General features: G+C 39.5%; 2 protein-coding genes across 19 annotated transcripts in view; one reads left to right on the top strand and one right to left on the bottom strand.

Annotated features, from left to right (window-relative positions):
• ADD1 (adducin 1) overlaps positions 1–19,394 on the top strand; it is a 66,590-nt gene extending 47,196 nt beyond the window's left edge. For 4 of the 13 annotated variants that reach the window (XM_052780612.1, XM_052780613.1, XM_052780611.1 and 1 more), the window contains exons 11-17: positions 1,411–1,512; positions 3,376–3,465; positions 3,567–3,584; positions 4,320–4,412; positions 10,326–10,482; positions 12,521–12,616; positions 16,913–19,394. In XM_052780612.1, coding sequence (XP_052636572.1) covers positions 1,411–1,512; positions 3,376–3,465; positions 3,567–3,584; positions 4,320–4,412; positions 10,326–10,482; positions 12,521–12,616; positions 16,913–17,265 — 909 coding nt within the window. In that variant the 3' untranslated portion in view covers positions 17,266–19,394. Of the gene's footprint in view, positions 1–1,410; positions 1,513–3,375; positions 3,466–3,566; positions 3,585–4,319; positions 4,413–10,325; positions 10,483–12,520; positions 12,617–13,368; positions 13,404–16,912 lie in introns of those variants that run through there. The other 9 variants (XM_052780614.1, XM_052780617.1, XM_052780621.1 and 6 more) reach the window with 5 other exon arrangements.
• A 439-nt stretch (positions 19,395–19,833) lies between these two features.
• Positions 19,834–26,132, bottom strand: part of MFSD10 (major facilitator superfamily domain containing 10) — a 30,634-nt gene continuing 24,335 nt past the window's right edge. For 5 of the 6 annotated variants that reach the window (XM_052780629.1, XM_052780627.1, XM_052780626.1 and 2 more), the window contains 4 exons: positions 25,418–25,508; positions 23,586–23,633; positions 22,026–22,115; positions 19,834–20,622 (listed from right to left, as the gene is read on the bottom strand). In XM_052780629.1, the coding sequence (XP_052636589.1) occupies positions 20,516–20,622; positions 22,026–22,115; positions 23,586–23,633; positions 25,418–25,508 (336 nt within the window). In that variant the 3' untranslated portion in view covers positions 19,834–20,515. The remainder of the gene's footprint in view (positions 20,623–22,025; positions 22,116–23,585; positions 23,634–25,417; positions 25,509–26,132) is intronic. The other variant, XR_008234181.1, reaches the window with a different exon arrangement.

Below are 26,132 nucleotides of genomic sequence, written 5' to 3'. Positions count from 1 at the left end.
TCTAAAGAAAAAGTAGCTTGTTATGTTGAGGTTGTTTTTATATATGTTTTGACTAAAAACTATCTTTAATAAAAAGCTGGAGTAGTTTTTATCTGAGAAGATAATCATCAGTGAGTATTTCACAGCTCCATGTTCATTCCATTTTTTACTTTACAGTTGCAAAACATTTTAAAATTCTGTTGCTTTTTGAAGTTCGACAGTTTCTGGCTCTCTTATTGTTTCTTGAAGTTACTCAGGAAAAAACGCATAGCATTTGCTCTATAAACAGGTTTGCTTTACTGTTCGGTGCATTTTCTATGCAATAGTGATTGGAAATTAGGACGCCGCATATAATAAACATATCAAGATAAAGAGTTAGTTGTGCATCAGATTAAACAGAGCTCCATACTAAATGCACTGTTCAAATAAAGCAACCTTCTATGAAGAACCCATGAAGCGCTTAAAGCTTGTGTTTGGGATATTTTTGTAACCTTTTGAGCTATGAGTTATAAAATATTCGACATCACCAAACTGTTCCTCTAGGTTGCTGTGCTGATACAGCTATTTATTTGTGCAGAAACTAATTCTGGAAACAGAACATTTTGCTGAAGTAGCTTGTTTTAATGCAAAACTTTGGTGATGCCCACTCTTGCTTCACAGTACAGAATCATTCACTAAACCTGGTTAGTGACATCACATTGCTTTTCATACTTCTGTCATCTTATGCTTTAAGTTCGCTTTGGTGTCTGTTGAGTATTGGAGGATTGAATCAATGATCTCTCTGTCTCTCTCATGCTATTTTGTAAAAACACCCAGCAGAAAATGAAAATGGCAGTAACAGGGTTTTAGAGCTCGTGTCTTAGATCTTGCTGTACTTCTGTTTGGGTAAGGAATAGTGTCTTTTTTAAATAAATATGAACTCATTGTGAAATTTCTGATAAAAATGTCCTTAAAAATAAGTAATTATGTTGGAGTTTTCCTACTCCTGTATTAATATGTCTCTTCATAAAGTGAGAAGAGGACCCTTTTTAGAAACAGGGAACACTGCAGTTGTCAGTGTGGTCAAGTGCACAGAAAAACAGCTTAAAAACCTTTCAGTCTCCATAATCTCTGAATTGCACATAGCTGTAGTAATTGCATCATTTTGGGTGGAAGTTATTTACAAGTTAACTGGCTCTCTAGTTTTTGTTGTTGTTACTAGCTTGACTTAATAGAATGATTCTGATATTTAGAAATTTACCTGAAGGTATAGTTTATATTACTGAAGAGGGAAGCAACTTAAATAGTCTTAGGAATGAATAGAAAAATACAATCATTGGTTCAGTTCTCTGCTATGTATCATGCATGATCAACTATTATGTGAATTTGCTGCTCTGAGTGTCCATAGCCATTACAGCAATTCTGACTGTTCAACTGTTCTTGATATTACAGTGGACTAAAGAGGATGGACATAGAACTGCCACCTCTGCTGTCCCTAACCTGTTTGTTCCATTGAACACCAATCCAAAGGAGGTCCAAGAAATGAGGAACAAGGTTTGTAATAGCAGTAAAATAACTTTTTTGGTCATCACTACAATTAAGTTGCATACTTGTAATGAACTAACTTACATTGCTATAGTGAAATTCTTGGGGTTCAGGAACACAGCTCTGGTATTGTCCTGCCCCTTTCTAACTAGATACTGAAACAATTCCTAAATGTTCTGAACTCATCTTGGAAAAAGATGGTATTACTGTCCACTATATGAAGACTTTCATTGTCTTACGTTTTGTTTTTGTCAGACCAGTTGCTGGATACCTCTGAAACAACCTCTACTGAGTTTATGGTAGTAATTTTGTTCCCTGAGATCATAGTTTTACATTAGTGAATTGTTTTCCTGCTTTGGTTTCACCAGTTGAAATTGTGGCCTCGACAAAGAAGTCTATGGATCTCTCTCCATATTATATTTTATTATATTATAATATGCTGTGATTGTTGCAGAAATTTTGGGGGCCTTTGGAACTGCATGTTAGTCTTTTTGAAATGACCTAGCAGTTAATTTTCCAGTCTTCAAATTTCAGATCTTCTTGTCACCAGTCTACCAACAGGAAAGCATTGAATGCATTGGGTTTTTTTCACTTTATTTCTTTTAAAGTATAAAATATGCACTGGTATCTTGTTAATATTTAATTTGTTCTGGATTGTTTTGCTGCTTCTAACTGATGGCCACGAGGAATATGGGAGTTAGCATTACGTCACAGGAAGGTCTGTGTCACAGGAAGGTCTGTGTGCAGGGGTACTAGCAGGAATACTGATTTATTCTAAATAATTTGTGTAAGGTTGACAGAGCTTTTGCTTTTCCTGACTTGGCATTGTAAAATAATAATCACTTGAAATGAGAAGTCTGGTGAAATTGCCAAGCAGTTTCTTGGTGTTTGAAACACAAATACTGTTTTATTAGAAATTTGAATAAAGCAACTAAGAGGAGGGAAGTAAAACTTCATACTTTTTACCTTCCTGATGACAAGAAGGGTAGTAAACTAGAAAAAAGTACAGATGATGCAGGATCTTCATACTTTCTGAAATACTTGTGTTTGTGTACTTGTATGCATGTATTTTTACATAAATTTAATGTCTTTTTTAGTTGTAAAGTAGAGGTCTTTCTGGCTGCATGCTTTCCTTCATTTATCTTGGAACAAGAACCAGAATATTTTAGAAATAAATTTTGAGTCAGTTGTTACGAATTCTTTACCACTGTAGGATATCTAATTTAAATAGATAATACCTAGATTTAAAGATCCAGTTTCTGTTCCCATCTTCTGTATGGAAGGAACTGGGAGATATTTAGGATGCATCAAAAGGGATATGTTGGAGTATTCCAGAGTGTCAGTTTATGCATAGAAAAGCATTTATATGCCCTTTTGAGAATATGGTCCTGACTAGATGTAAAAATTGAATGTTATGCAGCGTTTTACAGTAAGTTCTGTAAGAAGATGATATTGTGGTGCAGTATTGGTGGCTAGTGACAGAAACCTCTAAATGACTGGTCAGGTACAATAGACTTATATAAATATGACGTCTGTGCTTCTCTTCTCACTTTTCTTTGCAAACTGGAGTTGTCTGTTACCTGATATGTGGAGTTTTACTATGAGCCAATACTAAAAAAAAAAAAAAAAGGACAGTACCTGCTATGGTACTTAAAGATGAAATTCTGAGAAATGTGAGGAAACAACTAGGAGCCTGACCATCTATCTTCAAGTGGTGTTTATAAGCAAAGTTTTATTTGATGGGTAGGGCCATAGCAATCAACACTAGTTGCAGCCTGTTGGCAGGTTCGCCCACCCCTTTTTCAAATATGAAAATGTGGTTAACTTTTCTCTGTTGTTCATATGACTGTATTCTGCTGCTTTCCTTTACAGATCCGAGAGCAAAATTTACAAGATATTAAAACCGCAGGCCCTCAATCACAGGTTCTTTCTGGGGTAGTTGTGGACAGGAGTCTTGTACAGGTGAGAGTATAAAATGCCTACAACTATTAGCTTAAAGTTAATCTACGATATCCTCTGCTTTCACCTAATATATCACTATAAAATTATTCTTTAATTGGCAGAGAGTAACTGTTTATAAGGTAAGTCTTAGAGGTAACACCATTGTCTTTGCGAGAGTGCTCAGGGTCAGAAATTTTAAGAGGCTTCAGCCATGTAGCCCAAGCATGTCTGTGGAGGATGCTTCTTGGTTTTTTTGCTGAATGTAATGCATGAAATTCAGAAGGCTTATTTATATGGGTTAGATACTTGTTCAAAACTAGTTGGGCTTTGTGACACTTTTTCTTTGTTTGTTTTCCAAGTTTATGTATCTTGAAGTATTAATACTGGGCACAGCAGGCTCACTGTGGGGCAGTAGTGTTGCGTGTTAGATATGTTTTATCATGCTTCATAATATTTTATTTGAAGAGCAGTTTGGAAAAAAAAACCTATTATACATCAGTAAAACTTCAAAGCAGTATATCTGGATATACAAAAGGCTTTATCTATGAATCATAGCTCCAAAGTAAAGTTAAGAATTAGAGCTATACAGCTATACTGTATAGCTAAATGACATTAAAGTTCTGTATATCTGAGTGCTTTAACTGCCCCAGATAAGTATTTTCTGATATACTTTAAAAAGTTTGGCAAGCCTTATCATGACCATAGCATTATTCATGTTGGGTGTCATGTTGTGTGCATGTCAATTCATTGCCATTTGCAATTTTATCTACCAGTTACTGTTTCTTTGCATGTTTTTAGCAAGCATCATAATGCTTTTCGTTGATGTTTTAAAGCCTGGGCTCGGTTTGCTCTGTTTACTCAATTTACTGTTGCAGGATGCTCCCCTCTCAGACTGTACGGAATCTATTGAAGGGCTCGATCTCACAGAGCAGGCCTTTAGTCCCGCTAAATCTCTGTCTGTTAGAAAGGTACTGCCCTGTCATACTGCTCTAAATACTGTTATTCACCCTTCATTTTACCTCTTCCTTACCCTGACCTTTTCCCTCTGTTAGCTAATGATTTGGCTAGGGGAAAAAAAAAAAATAAATAGATGGATCTCCAAATTATGTATATGCAACTATACAAGCAGTTACCTTACCCTGTTAAAGTATCTTTTAAGGATTTTGATCTTTTTCTTTGTCTGTAGAAGCCGGTGAGGAAACACATTCGATGTTAAGGTGCTGATTAGGTTCTGCGTATAGTGGGTTTCTTTGCGCATGCTGTTAGTGTAGGATTGCTCTAATTTGAGATCCATTTTGAATTAGCTTAATCTCAACCTGATTACATCAGTGTAATTCTGAAAATATCCACATGTTCAGAGTGTGTCATGCTGACAAACACTGTCAACTTTTGATTGTACGTTGCTAGACGTCTTGTTTCCTTAAAACTTCCTGTGGTTATCTACAAGAGTTGCTGAGTAATGCCCCACATTTCCGAAATCAATTGGCTTTCAAACATGTAATCGTGCTTATGTAATATACTTTAAATCAGAATAAATTCAAGAGGTGTGTGTATGGTTGGGGTGGGACAGTCCTTTGAGGCTGAGTAAACAGGAACAGTTTGCACATTGGAAACAGTCTGTCCATAGCTGTCTTTCCAGGTTTTGAAGGAGTTTCTTAGTGGTGATCTAACATGGTAGCACAGTGTGTAAATAAGCGTCAGTGTCTCTTCTGCTCCAGTATTTTATCTAAAAGATTCTTAAATCTTGGTTTAGGTCATGCCTAACAATCTCATTATCAGAATAACTTTCCCATCAAAAACCAGGATACTTTGAATTACGTCATTGTTGTAAATCTCATGACTTTATAATGCTTTCTAGTGTAATGAGCCAGTTTGTATTATAGATGGTTGTATCATACTGAGAACTTGATAATGATGCTTTTCAGATTACAGTTTGTTTTATCCATATTCTGAAAGGAAAAATAATAAAGCACTATTTCCATATTTAAGATGAAAAATAAAACAAAGCCAAATTCTTCCAGGCAGCGCATGTCTTTTATTCTCTGCTTAATAATACCTTCAAAGTGAAAAATTGTTTTTATGATAGTCATAACAAAGGCAGCTTCTTTCATCAGTGATGTGCAAGATACCTTTCAAGTATTATTTTTGGATAATGGCATCATCTTTCTATAAAACTAGTCAAATATTTTGCCTGCATTTTTGTAGATGGCAAGGAGCCAGCAACAGGTCTATTGGTATATGGTTTTGCCTAGTAGTGTCATGTTAGGGTTTAGATGTCCAAATGATGTGTTTCCTTTTTGTGGTGTCATGAAAGTGCTTTCCTCTGGAAATACTGTGTAAAATTACATCACGGTGTTAATTACAGTAGGAGTGGCCTATTTCGTAATCTTTATCATATTAATATGGGTTGTGACCTGAATGCTTAATAATTTCCTGTTGCGGGGGGGGAGAAACAACAACCTGCCCCCCAAACAAACCAAACAAACAAACAAAAAAAAAGGCAAAAATACCCAACGAACCCAACAGCAACAACAAAAGAAACCACCACAGAAATTTTGTAGAAAGATTATGTAAAAAATCAGTCATGTGTTGTGGAACAGAGGAAGTACAAGAAATCTTAATGATGCTCACATAAACATCACGTGAAACTTTGAGGAGACCTGTAGATCAAGGAGTTAAGGACTGTTAGGTACCAGATACTTACAAGTTCTCAGTTGACAAATTCTTCAACACTCAATTACAGTTAAAGTAAAAAGTTCCATCTGATTGCAGTAATGCTTAAAATGTATTATGTTTTCAGTTAACATTGAGATATATATCAGATACTAATGCACACTATTTTGGGTGAAAAAAATCCTGTTTGTGTACAGTATGCATGTAATGCTTTGAGTCTTCTGTGCCTATGGCTGCAGTAGTAAATACTCCATTTTGCCTTGTCATTTGCTTTGTCCATGTTCTGAGAAGTCCTGGCCATGTCGCAACACAAGCTCCTTGTGCATCATGTAATTTTATTCATGTTGCAGACTTGGTTAACCAAGCTTCTGCTGCAGTCTTGGCTGAATGAGAGGGAATGTTGGTTACTCTTACCAATGACCATTCTGCAGTTGGATTTAAAAAGAAGTAAATTCACATGAATTTTCAAGCATTTTAAGTAAAAGGGGAATCACCCATTTCGTGTTTCTTCCTTTAGAATGGAAATTCTCTGGCTTTGTTCTTCATGAAAAGCCTCTCACTTCTGCCCCAGACATGGCACTGTGTTTTAATGGCGACTTCTACACGAACAGTACTTTAAGAATCTTGGTTTTTTGGATAAAGGCACTGCATTAATACCAGGTTGTGTTAAGAGCGATTGTTAACTTCAGACAATTATTATGAACCTACTGTCTGATTGAGAGAAAAATTGGCATGTGTGAGGGTCCAGTTTTGCTCATATCTATCCCTGAGAACAAGATGAAGTGCTTGCCTGTTAAATGGTGGTCACCTCATAGCAATTTTGAATTTTTCTCTGAAAGCAAGATTTGGTGGAGAAGTTGCAGAATGACTGGATAATCTAAAATTTCCTTGTAGGATATGTGAGGTCCAAGTTTAGTGTGAAGGTATATTGTGTATAATTAGCTATAAATGCCTTTCCCTTTGTTGGGTCTTTGTGGGAGAGTATGGCCCTACAAAATTCTCAGGAGTGAAAATATATTCTGTTCATGAGTGTGATCTATCCATTATTTCTTACAGTGGAGAAAATGCTTTTGATATTCAGGTGCTTACACATGCAATCAAACTTCCAATAGTCATCAAAATAGTAGCAGAATTGTCATCAAAATAATACTAGTACTAGCATAATCCAGATGAAATCACCAGAACATTTGTTTTTTACATGTCATCCTGCATTGAAACAGAGTGCCAGTCCTTTATATAGGAATTTATTCCCTCTCTACAGGCTCTCTAATACTGGAAGCAACTCCAGACCAATTTTCTTGTTCAGTTTTTCTGAACGTTCGTAGGAATCTCCAGACAGCATGGACAGGTTGATAGCTCTGCAGAGTCTTGTGTATTTTAGTGTCACATTTAACAATCCAAAATATGCCTTGTACTGTCTTTTTAGTCCTTTATTCTCGTTTCCTTTCTGTCATGTGTTACTCTCTTCATTTGGTGTTGTATATTTTTATTTGAATTCTTGGAAAGCTGCTGTGTGGCCTATTCTGTGAAGTAATGCATCTCTACTTCTTTGATTTGTTCATGTTTTAGAGTAATCATGTTGCAGAACTTACTAGCATACTACTATAATTTATTTTCCCCATAGAATCAGTCCCTCTACCCTTATAATTTTCACTAGTGGCCTTTGAACTGCTTCCGTATTATTGATACTGAGCAAAACTGGATGTGTTAATCTGGAAGCAGCTTTTAGCAGATCAAAAGTTTGCCTTTCTGGTCTCTTGTGTAATTTTTCTGCTTTTACAGTCCAAAAACCACAAGTGGTTTTTCTTTGTAATACATAATCTGCTTACTGTCATTGTCTCTCATCTTTTTCAATATTTCTCTTAGGTCAGAGATACTCAGACAGTACAAATACTGTTTGCATTGATGGTGGGTTTGGTTTTTGTGTGTGTTTGGTTTTGCTTTGTTGGTTTTTTAATTTAGTAAATGCGATAAGCTTGATGTGGTGCTTTTATTCCCAGTAGTTAACAAAGGTGCTCTCTTAAGGAGGAGAACACATACTGCCAATGCAGTAGTCATCTTGCTGCAAACTGCATGTCTTGCTGTTCGTCATTATTAAATCAATAGGCATTCAGTAAAATGTTGTTTCATGCGAAAGTTGTTCTACCCAGTCATTTTTGGATTTAACTTGCAGACAAGATTCAAAGCTTCTTAAACATTCCAGGAAGGAATACCAGTGTGCACTGTATGTCTTGTTCCTCTGTTGACTTTTGTAATCCTGGAAAACTCTAGAAACTCTGCCTGAAATCAGTGCTTTACAAGCCCCTGCTACTTATTGCTGAGTTTCACTTAAAACTACCTATTTAGTTTGAAAGGTGGATAGAGATAGAAAGGGAAATATAAAACTGCCATGGGCACCAATTTTCTGCCATCATTAAAAGCTGGAACCTGTAGTTTTGGGGGTGTTTCACATTTTCTACAAAACAATTAGGATTTGGACAAAGGTTGATGTTTTTGTGACTTTCTTATGCATTATCCTGTAAGAAAAGCCATGACTATCAAATCGGGAGGTTTTCTGGTATTGATGGAAATAGTTGAGAAAAGGCTTTTGACATTCTACTCACATTCTGCATCTGAGATGAGAGTTCCTCTTATTTTATGGAGAAATGGAGGTGAGCTATAATGTTTTAGAGACGTTTCTCTCCTGCAGTTCCTTTCAGGATCTTACAGTGGAGAATTGTTGTTATGCTGTTTGTTTTTCAGTACTGCTGGCTGGTGTTTGCTTCCTGAAGAGCAGCATAGATTCTAACAATCAGCTGTTCTTACTTCCCCGGATTGCTCTAGACCAGATTTCTGGAGATCTCTCATGAGGCTTTCAGAAATATATAACTGCTCTTGTCCTCATTCGATCTGGACATTCTTGTCTGTCACCTTTTTGGTGCTGACAGCTTGTCCAAAGCAGCTCTTAGCATCCAAAAGAGTACTCTGTCTAATTTCATCTTCAGTTTTACAGTGATGATCTCATGCTTGTCCATCAAGCATGGACATGGAATGGAATGTTTGTATGTTTGGTGCTATTTATTTTTGAACTGTGCTTTCTAATGCTTTCTTTTAAATACTGGTATAAATAACATTTGAATATGAAGATCACTTGGACCAATCAATAACCTGTACTTATTTGGTACTGGAATTCAGATACCTCTTTTCACCTGTGAAGGCAGTTCAGGTATCACAATGACACAAGGCACAGACCACACATCAGTCATTTCCAAACTAGTGTGAGTAGAGTTCTGTATATCTAATGAAAAAACCAAATGCTTAAACAAGGCACTTGAACGATACAGCAGCTATCCAGGCAAGCATCTTCCGTATCCGAGACAATGAAAAGCAAATGGCTTTAGTCTTTACTGTATGATTAGAGAAGAAAAACTAAAAACCTTAGTATTAGAAAATCTCTGATGCAGCTGCTTTTGTCCATTGGAACTTACTGTACTTAGAATTGCTAATGTTTTATTTTTATTTGTATAACTTTTTATCTGGCTTGTATGACATGTTATAGATGCAAATATGCTAACTTGTATAAGATTACAGTTAACCTTAATTAGTTAAAAATTGCTTGTAATAAACTGTTAATCTGGTGTGTACAGAATGCATAGAAGATGGCTTTTTACTATAACGTCTGTTTGATGTTACATAGTAACTACTAGAAATGGCTTTTCCCTTATTAAAAACAACAAAACAAAATAACAAAACCAAAAAACCCCAAAACAAACCCCAAACAAAAATACCTATGAGCTGAGTCCTGTGAAGTTCTGCAGGTATTCTGTGCCCAGACTGCCCTGCAGTTGGGCCTGGTATCCTGTTTCTTTTGTGGGGAGAAAAAGAAACGTGATACTTCTGTGACTTCAGATGTAATTCAGCTAGACTGTTTGGCTGCTGTTTGATTTACTGCTTAATGGTGGATATTCCCTGGTGGAAACACTGATGTGTCTGTAAGAGTGATTAATGAGACCTGTTTTCTCCTTTATATTAACCTGTTGTTGATTTAAAAAAAAAAAAATAAATTCTGTCATAGATTTTTTTTTTTTTTTTAATCTAAGAGAAAATAAACGCAGCATTTTTCATATTATCTTTTTGTTTTGTTTTTGGTTGCTTTGTAGCCTCTGTACTTCTCAGGGTTCTGCAAGTTACTGCATGATTGCAGATGTATCTTAATTTTCTTTTGTCAGGGAGAACTGGTGACTGCGTCCAAGGCAATAATTGAGAAAGAATATCAACCAAAAGTCATAGTGAGCACAACAGGACCAAATCCCTTCAATAAACTCACTGATCGAGAACTGGAAGAATATCGCAAAGAAGTAGAAAGAAAGCAGAAGGGACCAGAAGGTTGGTTTCTCTGTGTGTGTTTTTTCTGCAATAGACTGTAATAACAGCAAGCTTATTACTAATTGGAAGGTGGGTTACCTGCAAAGGCCATGGATAAATTACTCAGCTTTTGTGTGTTTCAGTTTTTCCAGTGTGAATTAGAAATTTAAAAAGCATATTGGAGATAGAATGTGCGATCTAAGTGTTAATGGAGTAGTCTGTAAAATGCATAGATCTTATTTTAAAAATTATCCTTGTAGACAAACTGGGGTGTTTAGTTTGGCCAGTTACTGCTGCTGTTAGGAAGTTGAAAGCTTGAAACTTCAGTCAAAAAAATTTTAGGTCCTGCAAAGTATTGCAGATTGTTCCGCTTTGTTTCCTTTAGTGCTAGAGAGAGTCTAGGGTGAGAGAATGGTGGTGTTGCTTTTCAGCAGCAAAACTGCAGTTTTCTAACTCATTGAAAACTGTGGATTTGAGAAATCTGTTGAATGGGGAAGATACAGAACAACATTTGATTGCTACTTGGCAGTGGCACATCTTGGGGACTTCCCCTAAAACAGACCTTCTAAGTTACCATAGAATTATGAGAGAATTGTGCTGTAAAGAGATCATTGCTGCATCTGAAGTGGTTATCCTGCTTTACTTCTGTATAGTTTTAAGGGATGATACTTGTGATGCTCATCTGTTGTTAGGTTTTGAACCTTGAGTGATGCAGGAACCAGAAGTGCCATTTCTTTTGCAGTGTGTGCTCCCTGCTTCTGCTTTTTAATAAGAAGGTATAGGAGCCATTGTAGATTGTATGTGTTCGATCAATCAAGTATTGGACTGTGCGGGGTGGGATACTCTGCTGTTAGGCCTGTACAACTCATACGTTTATTCTCTCAGTAACATTGCTACATCCTTCTTAGATAAGATATCAAAATATGGAGAGACTGTGTTACTGAGACAGACACCAGCTGGGGAACAGAGTACATTGCTTAGAAATCAGATCATCAGTGAGCAAAATACATCAGATAAAAAAAAAATATCTCTGGATTTGAAAGGCAGATCAAAAACCTTTCAAGGAACAGATACAAAGACTTTACAGGATCGTTGACGTATCATCACTGTCTAAATCTTTAGATAACACTCAGTTTGCTGCTGCATGGGTTTCTTGTCAGACCACGCAGCAAGTCATCGCACATCTTAACCGAGAAGAGCCAGATGGGCAGAAGTCCTCCCATAAGGAATTTCATACTGCAGTGATCAAAGCATTAAGGTCTGATCCTGACCTTTTGGCTGAGGCCTCAGGTATTACTAATATGGTACAGCTGTGCTTGCAATCCAAGGAGCAACCTCTTTATCTACACCATTTGGAGATTCTGTCAGTTGACTCTCATCTGTGGGACTGATTTCACTTGTAATTGTATAAGTGAACTGTATGGAACAATGTTTTAATATTGTTCCTGATACATGGTGTACTCTTGATAGTTTTGCCTTTGGATCTAGGGCTGTTTAAACCTCGAAGCAAGGGGGACCCTCCTTACTAATAACAAATACACCAAGCACTGTGAAATCTGTTTTGAATCATTTAATTACTGCATGTTTCCCTGATTATCTGTGCAGTCTTCTTTTCTTTTGGGATGCAATTTTGTTTACTCCGAGTTTCAGCAATACAAAGCAAGCAAAAGAGCATTATCTTGTGTAGGTCTGATAGCATTCCCTATGCCCCCCCCCCCCCCCGTTTGTTTCTATCTGCCTTGTGGTTTTTCCTCACAAGTTTTCTTTAGAACAGCATGATAAACCAATTCATAAACAATTACATTATTCATGCCCTCCTATGAAAAAAACCCAAACAACAAAACACCACAGAGCACAACTGTGACTCGAACGGTTTTGTTAATATCAAATGATCACTTAATTTTCTTTTGCTTGTTTTGGTATTTAATATCCTGGCAGAATTTTGATTCAGAAAAATGTATTCATATCTTGTGTGCATGGAGCAAAAGGACACACTTGTTTTCTCACACGTTGAAAGGTTTTGTCTGCCTTTTTAATTTCTCTTTGTCTGCATCTGCAGAACCTTCAGAAGACGGCAGGCAACAGAAGGAGAGAAGCCCCCCTGATCACACTTCAGCTCGCACTCCTCCCAGTACGCCGATTAAAATAGAGGAAGGTATGTTCTTCTCATTTGGGGGCCAGGGGAAACCAGTAACTGCATCATTAGTGACTGACGCATGAAAATGTATGAACTAGTATCTAATAAAGGTAAATTATTTCTTGTATTTATTTTTATACTACCTAAAATATACTACACTGAACTATGAGTGTAATAGGACTTATGTTTACAATAATAAAGAAGTGTGCATTAATATAAAGACAAATTTCCATCTTTTCAGTACTGCCTTGTCATCTCTTGGTGTTTCTCAACTGATTTACCCTTTTGTACCTTTTCTGCGAGAAAGACTTGCTCTTACAAAATGAAATAGTGTCTGATGGTGAACCAGACACCAATTTAGATGCTTTGGTAAATCTCCTTCACTGATTGCACATTTCTTAAACATTATTGTACTTGGATTACACCTCAGTAAATATTATTTCCAACTCAATTTGAATCTAACTATCATTATTTGCTCACCTTATGGAGTATTTTAACTAAAATGAGAGCAGGGCTAGTAAAGTCTACAATTTCCTCAAAAAAGGATAAAATAACAATCTTGAACAGGTGTAATCTAATTTTTGTCTTGTTTCCTTTACCTTGTACATTGGATATATCACTTGTCTGTTAGTCTTCCATTCACTACTTCATCTCATTCTGTTTTCTATAAGAATGGTTGCAACCATTCTTCTGACTTAACACAATGGCTGTGATGAATGCATAGATTCTCTACTTGTGCTTTTTTCTTCTTGTGGCTGCGTTACAAACAGGAGATGGATATGCTAAAGAGTACCTGTTACCATAGTAAGTATCATTCCATACTCTGACCTGCTTATGTGCTTTGCTTCACTCTTGCATCTTTGTTTACTAAGGGCTTTTTGTTGCTTTTGTTTTTTGCTTCTTTTTAAAAAAGCAGGCTTTTTCAGTTGAGACGCTGATTTCTTTAGTTGTTGATTTCATGAAATTCTAGGTAGTTACAGATCTTATGTTAAATGCACTTCCCCTTTGAAAAAGACTGTGAAAGTGACATTATGTGTTCCCATATCTGTGTGTCCGATTCCTCAGTTTAAAAAGGAATAGTCTGAAGTTGTCTTTTAGATACAGCTGAAACAGGTCTGGTAGTTTCTGCCCCAACAGTTTGCTGCTGCCTACACAGCTTGGACCTGGTAATGAAATGAAAGAAAGTTCCTAATCTATTCCAGTGCAAAAGTGTTACCACTGACATTGATTTAAACTTACCCAGCAGACTTCTGCACAGAAGTGGATATGGAACTACTCCTATGTTATATATGTCAGCTGTAGGGAAATGCAAATTCCAGCCAAGGAATAGCAGCAAGTACTTGGTGGCAGCAACTTCTATGGCTGTTTCAGCTAGATCTGCAAGGCTACCTCAGATTATACTTTAAAGTAATAAGGATGTTTGGCCCCCTCCATTTGTATGTCCTGTTATATCCGAAAGTCAGTGTGTTTGTCATAGACGTGAAAGTCAAACTACATCGTAGACACCTGTGATGTTACTAGTAAATTCTAAAACCTGAAAATTCTTTTAAACTGAGAATTGTGTTCCACAAACTCTTCTAGTTGTATAAATTTTCCAGGACAAACATACTAAGCTTGTTTTAAAGAGTAACTGGAAGTTCATGCCATGATGAGTTTGGTTGGCAGAAGTTCTTTTGAATGACAATGTTCTCTGTATACAGCTGCTTCTCAACTTTTTTTCCCTCATATTGTTTCTATTTAAGCATAGCTGAAGTCAGAAGAGTGTGTTGTGTTAACTCAGTTATAGCCTAGTTTGAATGTTTGTCCACATGTTTGTGTTGGGGGAAAAAAACCCATAAACCTTTATTTTCATAGATAATGTGAATTGTAAGCCCACACCGGTATTAATGTTACTTTTGAAATTCTTATGCCACAGTATATATAAAGGGAGAGCACGGATGTAGACATGATTATTCAAAAAAACTGAAGAAATTTTGAGGTACTGCTGAGTTCTTAAGCTGTAAATAGGTTTTGCAGCAAGATATATTTTCAGACCTTCCTAGTTATGTTACTGAAATCCATCAAGTAGAATAGCAAGGTATTTACATATTGTATACTTTCTTTATCAAATGTGGAATTTGTAAGTCACCCTAATTCTGGTAAAATATTGCCCTTCACGAGCTAGATAAACAGATGTTTGTTTGATTCCAGCATAATGTTAATCTGTTTAGTAAAGATGATGGTAATTTGACAAACTGGGAAGGGATAGCAGTCCTGGATTAATGAGTTATAAACCTGTTTATATTTATCCAATGTTTAGGCCAACTGGCAAGTGTTGTTTGAATGCCTGTGGCTTCCTATTTTTTAATTTTAAGAATTTCTAATCTCATTTTTTAAAACTTTGTTTAAAACTTTCTTAAACTTCTTTTAAAAAGATAAAACAAAACTGACCGATAATCTAATATGGTGCCTGTTCTAAAAATTGGGACAGCTAATGAATAGGCTAGACTATTTCAGTTGGAAGGGACCTACAGCGATCATGTAGTCCAACTGCCTGACCACTTCAGGGCTGACCGAAAGTTAAAGCATGTTGTGAAGGGCATTGTCCAAATGCCTCTTAAACACTGACCGGCTCGGGGCATCGGCCACCTCTCCAGGAAGCCTGTTCCAGGGTTTGACCACCCTCTCGGTAAAGAAACGCTGCCTGATGTCCAGTCTCGACCTGCCCTCGTGCAGCTTTGAGCCATTCCCAGGCGTCCTGTCCCTGGATCCCAGGGAGAAGAGCTCAGCAATGCTTTCAGTTAATTCCTGAGAAGTAAAATGAAATCCAAAAAGAGTGTAGTGGTAATGAAGAATTGTAGGTGGTGCTTCTTACAAATTTGTGTGTCACATACATACGACATTAAGCTAGAGCTTCAGGAGGCAGCTTGTAATGTACATAGTTGCTTTCTCTTTTTCACCCTATTTTAAATCCCGCCTGCATTATAACTTTTAAACTGCTAACTTGTGCATTCTGAGTGTTTGGCACTGAATACTAGTGTGTTTTGGTTTTTAACCTATTAGAAGTTCATGGTGCTCTAGGTAAAACATGGTTTTCTAGCAGGTATTCACAGAACAGAGCCCTCTGAAGTATATTAGAGGATTATTAATCCCATCTGGCAGAAACAAAAAGAACACTCATTGTCATTTTCATAGGAAGAATGGGAAAGTATCAAGTATTTCTGTAAATTCTTGTGAAAGCCTTCAGTCTTTTCAAATTAAAATGAACAAGATTTTAAAAGGGGGAAAAACAGTTGCCTTTCTTTTGTGCCTTTACAATGGGTATGGCCTGGATTTTGTTCTCAATTCCTCCTTACGTAACATCAATGGGGATATATTTGGCACCGCTGACAAGATACTTCTCAGCTACAGGGAAGTGATGAACATTGCAGGGAACTTTAAAAAGTGCTCGTTGTTAAATACATATGCACAAATTGGAGCTTTAAACACAACATCTCTGAAGCATAGTGGTGAGTGAGGGAAGTGTTACAACTGAGGGAGTAGTGGTAAAGTTCACCTTTGGATGTAAAGTTATCACTAGATTTTTGATGCTCCTTTATACAGGGGTGAGTTTTGCTGTTAGATGTCACATACATTTTTTTTAAAAAAAGCTGTATCGCATAACCTGCTGAGCTCATTTAATTTGATAAACTACATGGATTTTACGTCTAGGAATCCATAATATATGGTCATGTCTTGCAAAAGAAGTGAAGCCTTTGTGATAGGAAATCATATTCTGGAGCAACATCTGTTAGATCTCATGGAAGAATATTATGAAAATCGAAGCATTGTGATTAAAAATTGGCAAGCCGACAGTTTAGAAATTAATGGATTTGCATGTATCAGATCCCTGCAAACCAGCAACCAGTTCTATCCCACCAAAAGAAAAAATAATCAAGATACAGAATTTCATGATGCTTTCTCTTCAATGCCAATGAAAACTGTAGGTTTAATTCCTGCTTGCTGTACTAAAATCTCATGTCACGTGCAAATATTATAAATAAAACATGAGAGCAGTCTGAACAGTTACTTTCTTGCTGGTTTACACCAGCATGATGCAATTCAGCTTTATCTGTTCTGTGGTAAGAAGCATAAAAGCCAACAAAACTTTTGTATATCCTATTTCTGTCTCTGTGGCCAAAGCTAAAGGAGAACAGACCTATTACAAAGGCTTTTATGCAAAGTAAATACCTTAGGTTTTTTTATAGAGAGCGCTCTACCATCAACTCGCTTCACTGTCTCTGTTGTAGGGACACTTATGTAAACTAACTGTGTCATTGTCTGTCCGTCCACTAGAGACACAGCAGGACCAGACCTACAAAGATGACAGTGACGCTGCAACTTTCAAGCAAACCCTCCCAGATCTCACCCCTGATGAGCCTTCAGAAGCACTCAGCTTCCCTCCCTTAGGAAAGGAGGAAGGGAGATGTGATGAAGATGTGCCCAAAAGCCAAACGGAATCACCTGCAGTGGAAAATAAGGAACCCCAGTCTCAACCCGCTGAAGAGCCAGTAACACCAACAGCTGAGGAGGGGACAGCAGCTGATGCAGGTAGTGATGAATCTCCAGGGAAGTCCCCATCAAAAAAGAAAAAGAAGTTTCGCACTCCTTCCTTCCTGAAGAAGAGCAAAAAGAAGAGTGACTCCTAAAGGCCAAACACACTGCAGAAACACTGTCATATTTTAAAATCCATTAACCACTAGAATGTACCAGATCGTACTGAGTGTTTTGTCTTATTATGTAAATGAATGCAACAAGTAATCCAACCAGCCCCTCAAGTTATGGCTTGATTGTTTAAGGTTATAACCAGAAACTAATGTCCAAAAAGGTGCTAATCCTGTGTTTTCAGCAGCTACCGCAGATCTGATCCCTAATTTGTAATCAAATGTAAATGACTTCCATGTGGAAGGTATTCGATCGCTATTTTTAATTTAAAGCCCGCACCGCTTTACAAAAGAATAAAAAAAAAATTTCACAATTAATAATAAAACACACATTGCTTACCACAAGAAGTGTTCTTTTCCAATATTCTGTTCCAAGTCACAAGTAAATTTCTTCTTAAATATTGACTTTTAGAGAGGATGCTTTTGCCGTGGTGTTTTCGAGCGGGATGTATTCTTGAACTGACAAGTAAACTTCTGCAGGCTTGTGATTACAGATCATGTTTTAGTCAAGCTTTGAGGCTATCCATTCCTTCCTCTTCTTCTCCCCTCTGACTATTGTAACAAAATGAAGGTGTTTTTCACTTTGTTTTATTTTATAACTGGCTCGTGGAATCATCTTTGATGTCTAGGACTGAAATAACTGTGGTGTGTTCCGCTCACGTTGCGCATTGAAAGAGCCCAATCTGGTTTTGTTTTGGTTTTTTTTTTCTAGTGAATAGTTTAAGGGAAATCTGTCTGTCAGTCTTGCCTCCCTAAGAATCAGTCACATGGTAATTTGGCTGTTAGAAAAGGTTAAAAAGTAACTGTCTTAAAAGTATTTCACAAGTTTTTCAGCTGGTGGTATGAGGCATGGGCAGTTGTATTTTGGGCCTTAGCATAGGGGTTTTTCACCCTCTTAAGAATCCCTTGGGTGCACGTGCAAACCTGCTGCATATAAACCCTATTTGCAGCCTTTTGTGTTTGTTCCTTCCCATACTAAAAATGTAAATGCATTACACTGAATATTTAACCTTGGTTTATATTAATTATTTTCACTTATAAAAACTGGCATTTCTTTAATAATTTTTTTGTTGTTGCCAGCAGTAAAGTACAGAAATCCCAAGTAACCTTAGAGGTGTATTTTCACAGTTTGCTATAAATGTTTGTTTAATATGTAGCATGGTAAAGAAGATCACTTTTGCCACTGAACTCACTATTTTCCAGTGATTGCCATGCTTCTGTCTATCACTAATTGTAAAAGTAGTTTAATATCAGATAGGTAAAGCTTGCAGGAATTCTCCAGAAACTGTAATTACCCCAGCCAAAAGCAGGGAAGGTTGGTAACCACTTCTGGTTTCTAGTATTAGCATTTCTGATTTTAGCAGAAAACATCGACACCTGGTGTGGGAGAGAGAAACACTGACTTGCAGTAAGCGTCTGTAACAAAACAGAATATGGATGTAACCTTTTAGGACAATATTAAACATTGCAATTGGTAAAATAGCAGAAAACTGATGCCTTATCTTCATGCAGCAGAAAGCATCAAAGGAGAGGTGGGTTGAGCGGTCGGAGGCGGCTGCGGACGGACAGGGCCTGTGTTAGGCTGGGGGTGCTGATACCTCGGGCTGCTCTCAGGCAGCGAAGGGGAAACAGCTGAAAGGAGGATGAGAGCTGTAAGGCCTCAAATGGGCAGAGAGGTGTGGAGGTAGTAAGTGACGTCATTGAGAAGTGTCGGGTGGGTGGTTGTGGAACGGGTGGAGGTAGGGTGGGACAGAAGCAGCAGGAGAGCACTGTGCAGGAGAGACCCCTGAGCAGCAATGTTTAGTCAGGACTGCATGGCACGAGTGGCTTTCGGCTTGTACTTCAACCTTGTATGTCCTCTGTACACTAGGAAGCATACAATACTTATTTTGCTAAATTGTGTTCTATTGCAGGGTCATAATTAAATGACTAATTGCTATATGTTTCAGTTCTTTAATGGAGTCCCTCCATTTATCTTGACCACATATGCAATGACTCTTAATTTCTAATTTTGTAGTTTGTTCTTTTAATTCTTTGTATTACGATATGAAATGTAGTCATGTATGGTATGGTTACACACTTTGGGGCAGAATAAAGTCCTGTATTTTTCTTTCTTTCTTGTATCATTAAGTTCTACTCACAAATAAAATCTTTAAAAAAAAAAAAAAAAAAGTCTTTTCCTGCTCTGCTTTCAAGATTTGTACAGCTTTATTCTGCAGCTGTAGCTTGTTGAATTTAGTTTGCTCCACTTTCTTTTAATGATTAATGTGTTGATTAATGATTGCTTTAATGTACTCTCGGGAAGTATTCCAGTTGGCTACCTTAGGGCTTCCTTCCCTGAGAGTCCCAGCTGGGCTGCAGGCAGAACCTGGTGGAGGGGTCCTTCCTTCAGCAGCCCTGCCTGGGAGTCAGCACCCTGGGAGGCTGGCCCACTGGAGGAGGCTTTTGGCACCTGGGGTGGAGTTCTGGACCCCACTTCAGCTTAGCCAAACAGCCATCTTTGGGTTAGGTGGGTCTAATGTCGTAAACTGTAATTAACTGACTAGACAAGTGTACAATGTAACACTTTATTTGTAATGCAAAAAGAACAGTACTTGGTCATCAAAAAACATCACACAGTATTAGAAATATAAAAGATCTCTCAAAATTTAATTGTGTATTGAAAACAGTCCACCTGTGCCACAGTATCAGTCAGGCTGAGCATTTGTGAAGATCTCATGACAGCTGGATAGACACTGCCCATTAGAGGTACCCTGTGGATTTGTTCTCTGCTGGACAGAACCAGACAGAACAGACCAGTCCCTGTCGCAGAGGCTTCGGGCAGTGCCCTCGATGGGGCTTGTGCTGATGTGGAAGGGAGAGGCGCAGAGAAGAGCTCTGTGAACGCACCGGTGCCGCGTTCAGCAGCACTGGAGGGTGAGTTGGGATTGCAGCGTGCTGCATTGCTGTCACACCCCCCTCTGCTTGTCTGATCATCTTAATGCTTTACTCAACTGTTTTGTGGGTTTTTTTCTGTTTGCAAAGTGAGCCCCGCTGGCTGGGAGGCCATCTTAAACATCACTGCTTGTGGAGGGCCATAAGAAACTTTTAGTCTGTTGTTGCTGCCAATGGTTATGGCCCATCCCCATGCAGAACATCAAAATCTGCCTCTTCATGTTTGATCAGCGGAGTCAGGTGCCGAGAGTCAGGCCTTGCAGAGGTCCTTGGAAGCTGGTGATAGGTCTGTGGTTACTTTCTACTCCTCCTTTCTCTGCTGTTTTATAGAGCCAAGTAAAACAAAGGGGATGAGGAAGAAAGCGCCACAGACGGTGAAGCAAACCTCTGCCCCTGCCAGCCAGTAAACTGCAAAGGAAACAAGATTTAGCTCGTTAGTACACTTGTCCTTGCATCAAGGTAAACTGGGCTTCAGAGCTGCTGCTGTCAACGACTTGACTTACCGATACAACTGTAGAACACACAACTACTGAATCTTTCACTGCACATCCTTGCTGGCACATGAGTTATAAAGAGGAGGTGGCCAATAGCAGTGCTGGTTCTCTTCCAAGGAAAAGTGATTATTTTGAATAGGATATTTTCATTCTTGCCAGTATGGCAACAGGGAAGTTCCTGTTCACGCATTCATTCAGCTTTACAAGGCAACTATTCAGCTCTGCCCCAGCACCTCCTCCACAGCTGCTCCTGGCACTGCCTGTGCTGCTCTTGAAGGTCTCTCACTGTTGGCATCGCTCTCCTGACATGAAACGCTCCTGAATCCAATGCCGAGGGCAGGACTTGCACTGCACTCGGGAGCAGTTTTGCTGTTACGTCCAAAGCCCGGCTCTTCCTTTCAGAAAGCTGCCGTGCACAGCAGTGGTGTGGTGAGCCAGTTGCTTGGCATATGGATGCAGTCAGGAAAGAGGGTCTGGCTTTGCTCAGAGTTCAAGCTCTGACTTGCTGTGTAGCTGCTTCCCCTTGTTCTGTCCCTTTACCCTGTAATGGCCTGGGGGAACTGAACCCCGTACAGGGGGTACCTGTGCTCCTTAGGCACGGTCTAGGTTTGGCCTTAGCCAGGGCCACTAGGCACTGCACACTCCCTGAGCTCCGGGGCGTTAGTAGAGTGCGGACTCTTTTATCTAGTTTATAGGTTACAGATGCTTTTAATGCTTAAAGTTCTCTACTGCACATTATTGACTGTCCCTCCTTAATTTGTCTTAATTAAGACAATGAAGCACCTTAATTAATCTTGGGATGCAGCTTCAAGAGATGTGGGGGAACCAGTTACCACAGCACAGGAGACCTTTATTTTACCCACTCCTGCTTACCCAGTGCCAGGAGGGCCCCTCAGCAGGTGGGGTTACTTGCTAAAAATGGCTAAAAATAAGTCCAGTGAAGGCAAGGGTTCCTGGTCAGCCTCGGGCTCTCTGCATGCTGGGGCCAGGCCCTCCATGGTGCTCCTCTGCCCGCACAGCTACACCCAGGGCTTAATTAGGTTGACACTGTTGCTGGAATTTTTAAAGAGTCAGGCAATACCTGCTGTCTAGTTTATCTCTGCTTGTATGGACTTTTTTAACTTATCCATGAGGCTTTCATTGGTGCTAACAAGGACCATGTCCTGCCCCTGGTGCAGCTCTCAGGGGTACCTACTTCTGCAGAGACAACTTTATGGCTCTGAAAACGTGCTGCACTTCCGACCCGCCCGGGCTGCGGGGACCCAGAGTGACACTGTATGTCGGCAAAGGCAGGAAGGAGCACAAGGCCACACTCACCTGTAGCTGACAGGATTGGTCCCAGGGCTCTGGCAAGGGCACCCAGGCTCCTCAGGATCCCCATGACTCGTCCCTTCTGGCTGGCAGAGCCTGTGCAAGCAGAGAGATGTCACTCAGTGCGGAGGTTTTGCTTGGGGCAGGGAAAGCATGCAGGGCAAGGCACTGCTGTAGCTCTTGGAGCCTTGTTCTTTTGGAGGTTATTTATTTCCCACATGCATCTCCCCCTCCTTTAATTTCACACTCACTGCCCAAGCTGCATTAATTTCTCCTCCACCAAGATAAAAATGACTGCGTCACTGAAAAAACACTAGGGCTTGTCAAGAGTGCTTATCCATAGACAACTTATCCTGCACTCTCCCCAGCCCCCCAAACAAAAACGACAACAAACAAGCTTTGCATTGTACAACAGATCTGCTGAGGCAGCACAGGTGTATAATAAACACAGAAGCATGGATGCAAGTTAAGTAAGAGCAACATAAAAGTGGCATTAACGAGCAAAGCCTTCCTTTTTCGCCTCAGCAAGCACTGTAGTGCTGCCAACCAACTGAACCAAAGCTAAAGAAAGAACTGTGTCATCCACAGATGGCAACACAGCTACATCTGCTTTAGAAGGTTACATAGCAACCAGTGCCACAAACACGCAAGGTTTTAGAAAGTTCCTTAGAAGGTCTTTTCTAAGGAATCAGGAAGAAATGATTTTACTGCTGGCAGCGATGCCTGGTGTCTCTTTCAGAGAACCCAGGCGATTCCCTGCTCAGTGCTGTTTGTAGCCTTTGCCCACTCTTCCTCATCTTCTTAATCATAACTGGAAATAAGGTTGCTTCAAGTTTCCCTATCACACTGGAACAAGGTGCGTTACACAGTACAAAATTGAAGTGCAATACCGATGGTCACTCTGAACAGATCATTGCTGTTTGTTAGCTCTGAAACTATCCATTACAGAGTGCCGACAGTTTTCAGAAACGGGTACAAGTCAGTTTGGGGTTTTCCTATGCTCCCTTTGCGGGGCGTTTCTGAATTTCCCAGAGTCAGGATATTGTCTGCCCATCCCCAGCAGCCCCGCTTAGCTTCCCTTCTGTGAAGGACATTCATAGAAGGGAAGGAGTCGAAGGCTGTAGCAATTCCAGTGCAGCATAGCTGGTTTGCCTTCCCATGGCAAAGCACGGTGCGATCGGAAGGTAACGACAGTCATGGATCGATCGCTGGCTATACTGAAAAGGGGCAGCATACAAGTGACCAGGAAGGGCTCTTTTCTAGGCTTTAGCCTCACTCCTGCAGGGGTGGTTATTGCTTCAGGGTTACATAAGTACAACATGGCATAGGAGTTCGCTGTAACACTTAGCATTTCTGCCTTCCTTGTTAATGCATTTGGGGGGAAAAGAGGCCTTTTATGAAGCCAAGCAGCAGCCAGAGGCACTGGTCCAACATTCAGACCTGAGGTGGACCTACACCACAAGCGTTCTTGTTGATGCATCACTAGACTTGAGGTCAATTCTGTATTTGAGCCAAAGGTCAATTATGTGGCCAAGGGCTGCTGCTCAAAGCAGGAAAGACACTCACCATAGCCTGACACCACTGCTGACAAACACGGGATAACAATGGCCGCAGCTGGAAAAATCCACAAAAGAGACTGTCAGTGAACAGCAGAGAGCTCAAAACAGTTACAAGAGCAATAGTGAAAAACATGTGGCCCAAACTCATTACTACTGCAGAGAAATATGCTGAGCTCTGGGGCACTGTACCAACAATGAATCATCAGGTTTAATCCAGTTCAATAATGAAAACAGCCAACCTGCACGAAGAGCCCAGAGCCGCGAGTGCTCTGAGCAGATGTTTCACATTAGTATCTCTCATTCTGTGAGCCCACAGGAAAGGGGCAGATAGGTCAGATCAGCTAACTAACTGGTAGTTTTCCAAATCGCTGTGGTCTTGTCAGGTGGAGCAGGGAAAAGGAATTGCCCATATTTCAAACAAACAATGAGGTGGCTGTACACAGAATTGTGCTGTCCCCATGCATATGGCTTTACCGTACTCATGGATGGAAGAGGCAGCTATGTTCTGTCTTGGGAAATAAGACAGTCAAGTCCAAGAAGAAGTTACAAAACTTCTGGACACAAAAGCCAAGAGCTGTTTAACAATCACTGCCCTTTTACTGAAACAGGGGCCTTCTCTGCCAAGAAGGAAGTGCTTTAAGCATACAAAGCAGAATCTTTTCTGGGAAGGAAAAGACAATTGGAGAGCAGGAACGATAGACGTGTTGCCTTAACTGCAGGCACCCTAACTCCTGGGGCAGAGGGAGGAAGAGAGGGGGGGAAAGAGGCCCCTCCAGAGGCATTTCTAGCTGGCTTAACTGGGGAACAGATGGGGACTTCTGCCCAGGTATGGAGCCTAGGAAGATGAGGCTCCTAACTTAGAAGCACAATTAGACAAAATGAATACATCCTCTCACCCCTCCTCACCCAGTGGGCTTTCAAAAGCAAGTTAATCTGTCAATAAGATGTAGATTTTGAAACCTGTCAAACACACAGCTGTGCCTAGACAAGCAAGCTACTAAATAGATGCATTTTGTGGTTTACAGTTTACTCTTAAATCAAGCTGTATCATGCAAAAGAGAAGTCTGCTACTGTTGTAATTAGTCCTATTTGAAGCTTTTTAACAATAGTTATCAGCATTGGGAATATCTGCAATCTCTTTTCAGATAAGCACTTCAGTAGATGAATCCAACTTCATTCATAATCATTTCCCTGAATAACGGCTTAGATGATTGGCAGAATATTATTTATCTAAACAATTAAACATCTTTGAAAACCATCTGCACTTATCAGAAACAATAGGTGCAGTTTTGTTCCCTCCCTGAGCTACCAGCTTGCAATGCAAGAGAGAAGAGCGGTGTCCAGCCAGCACAGCCCTGTGCCACAGTGTTCAGGGCAACACTGATTTACCCTCACTCTTGCTCAGCCTGAACGCACACTCCGGCCTTCAGCTTCAGAGCGCGCACGTCTCTTCAGCCTAAGAAATGATGCAGCCACCACAGAAATACAAAGACATGCCATCTCCCTTCTTTTCCTGAGATGAGCTATTTAGTGAATATTTTGCTTCTAGGTCTAGTAAGAGGGGAAAAAAAACACCCTCAAGAGCTCCCCAGTGAGACAGGACAACAGGAGCACTGGGGATGCTTCCAAATATCACTATGGCAACTTCCCATGATACAAACAGCATCAGAAAAAAAAAAAAAAACCCAGACACTATTTCTTCCATATTTTATAAACAGAAACATCAACTTTCTGTTACTTATAGTTTGAAATTAGAAGTGCATCTTTTTTAACAGGGTGAACAAATACATGAAGAAAAATTATTTGTGCTTAGCTTTCAATGCGTTTTGAAAAGCTCACCAAAAGAGTACAGCAACAGTCCAACACTCAGCATGGTCACACTTGCAGCCCATCCAATTAACAAGAAAGCTGGAATCAGCAACATAATAGCCTGCAAAATGAATGAGTCACACAGTTACATTTAAGCCCGGCTTGTTAAAGCTTAACTCCAGGTGTCCTGCCAGTTCTCTTCCGCTGATAGGACTACATTTTAAGTTAGAAGCAGAAAGCCCTTTCTTCCCAAGTAGACTTTTCAAATTCACCTGGATGACCACACATCAGCACAATTTACTTTTCTGTTCCCTCTCACTGTCACATGATTGCAGACCACATGCAGGCTGGAGTCACCTGTAACATAGGCTGTAGTTATCCCACCACCAATTTCACACAACTGAGGAAAAGATGATTTTTGCAGGGTTCTCTCTCTCACACAATCTACTGGGTGTTGGTGATTTTTTTCTCTTGTTCAGTGTTGAACTGGACAGAAATCTAGCTTTAACTTTATCTCCTGAGCTGGTACAAGAGATCAAAAAGCTTGCATGCAAGAGGACTACAGCTCCTCTGCTTTTTCTCAGCAGTATTGACCGATTTTATCTTTAGCTTTCAGAGTCCATACTTCTGGAGCCAAGAGTTAAAAATGGGGGAGGAATGGCATTTAAAATTCAAACCCCAAAAGAAAAAACATTCTTCATCTCCTCCAAGAGCCTGGACTGCAGTTCCCCTGTGATGTCTCCCT

The sequence above is a fragment of the Harpia harpyja genome, chromosome 2, assembly GCF_026419915.1.
Source record: "Harpia harpyja isolate bHarHar1 chromosome 2, bHarHar1 primary haplotype, whole genome shotgun sequence".
Lineage (NCBI taxonomy): Eukaryota > Metazoa > Chordata > Aves > Accipitriformes > Accipitridae > Harpia > Harpia harpyja.
Note: the sequence above shows the minus strand (reverse complement) of the source record. Positions and strands in the feature narration are given on the sequence as shown.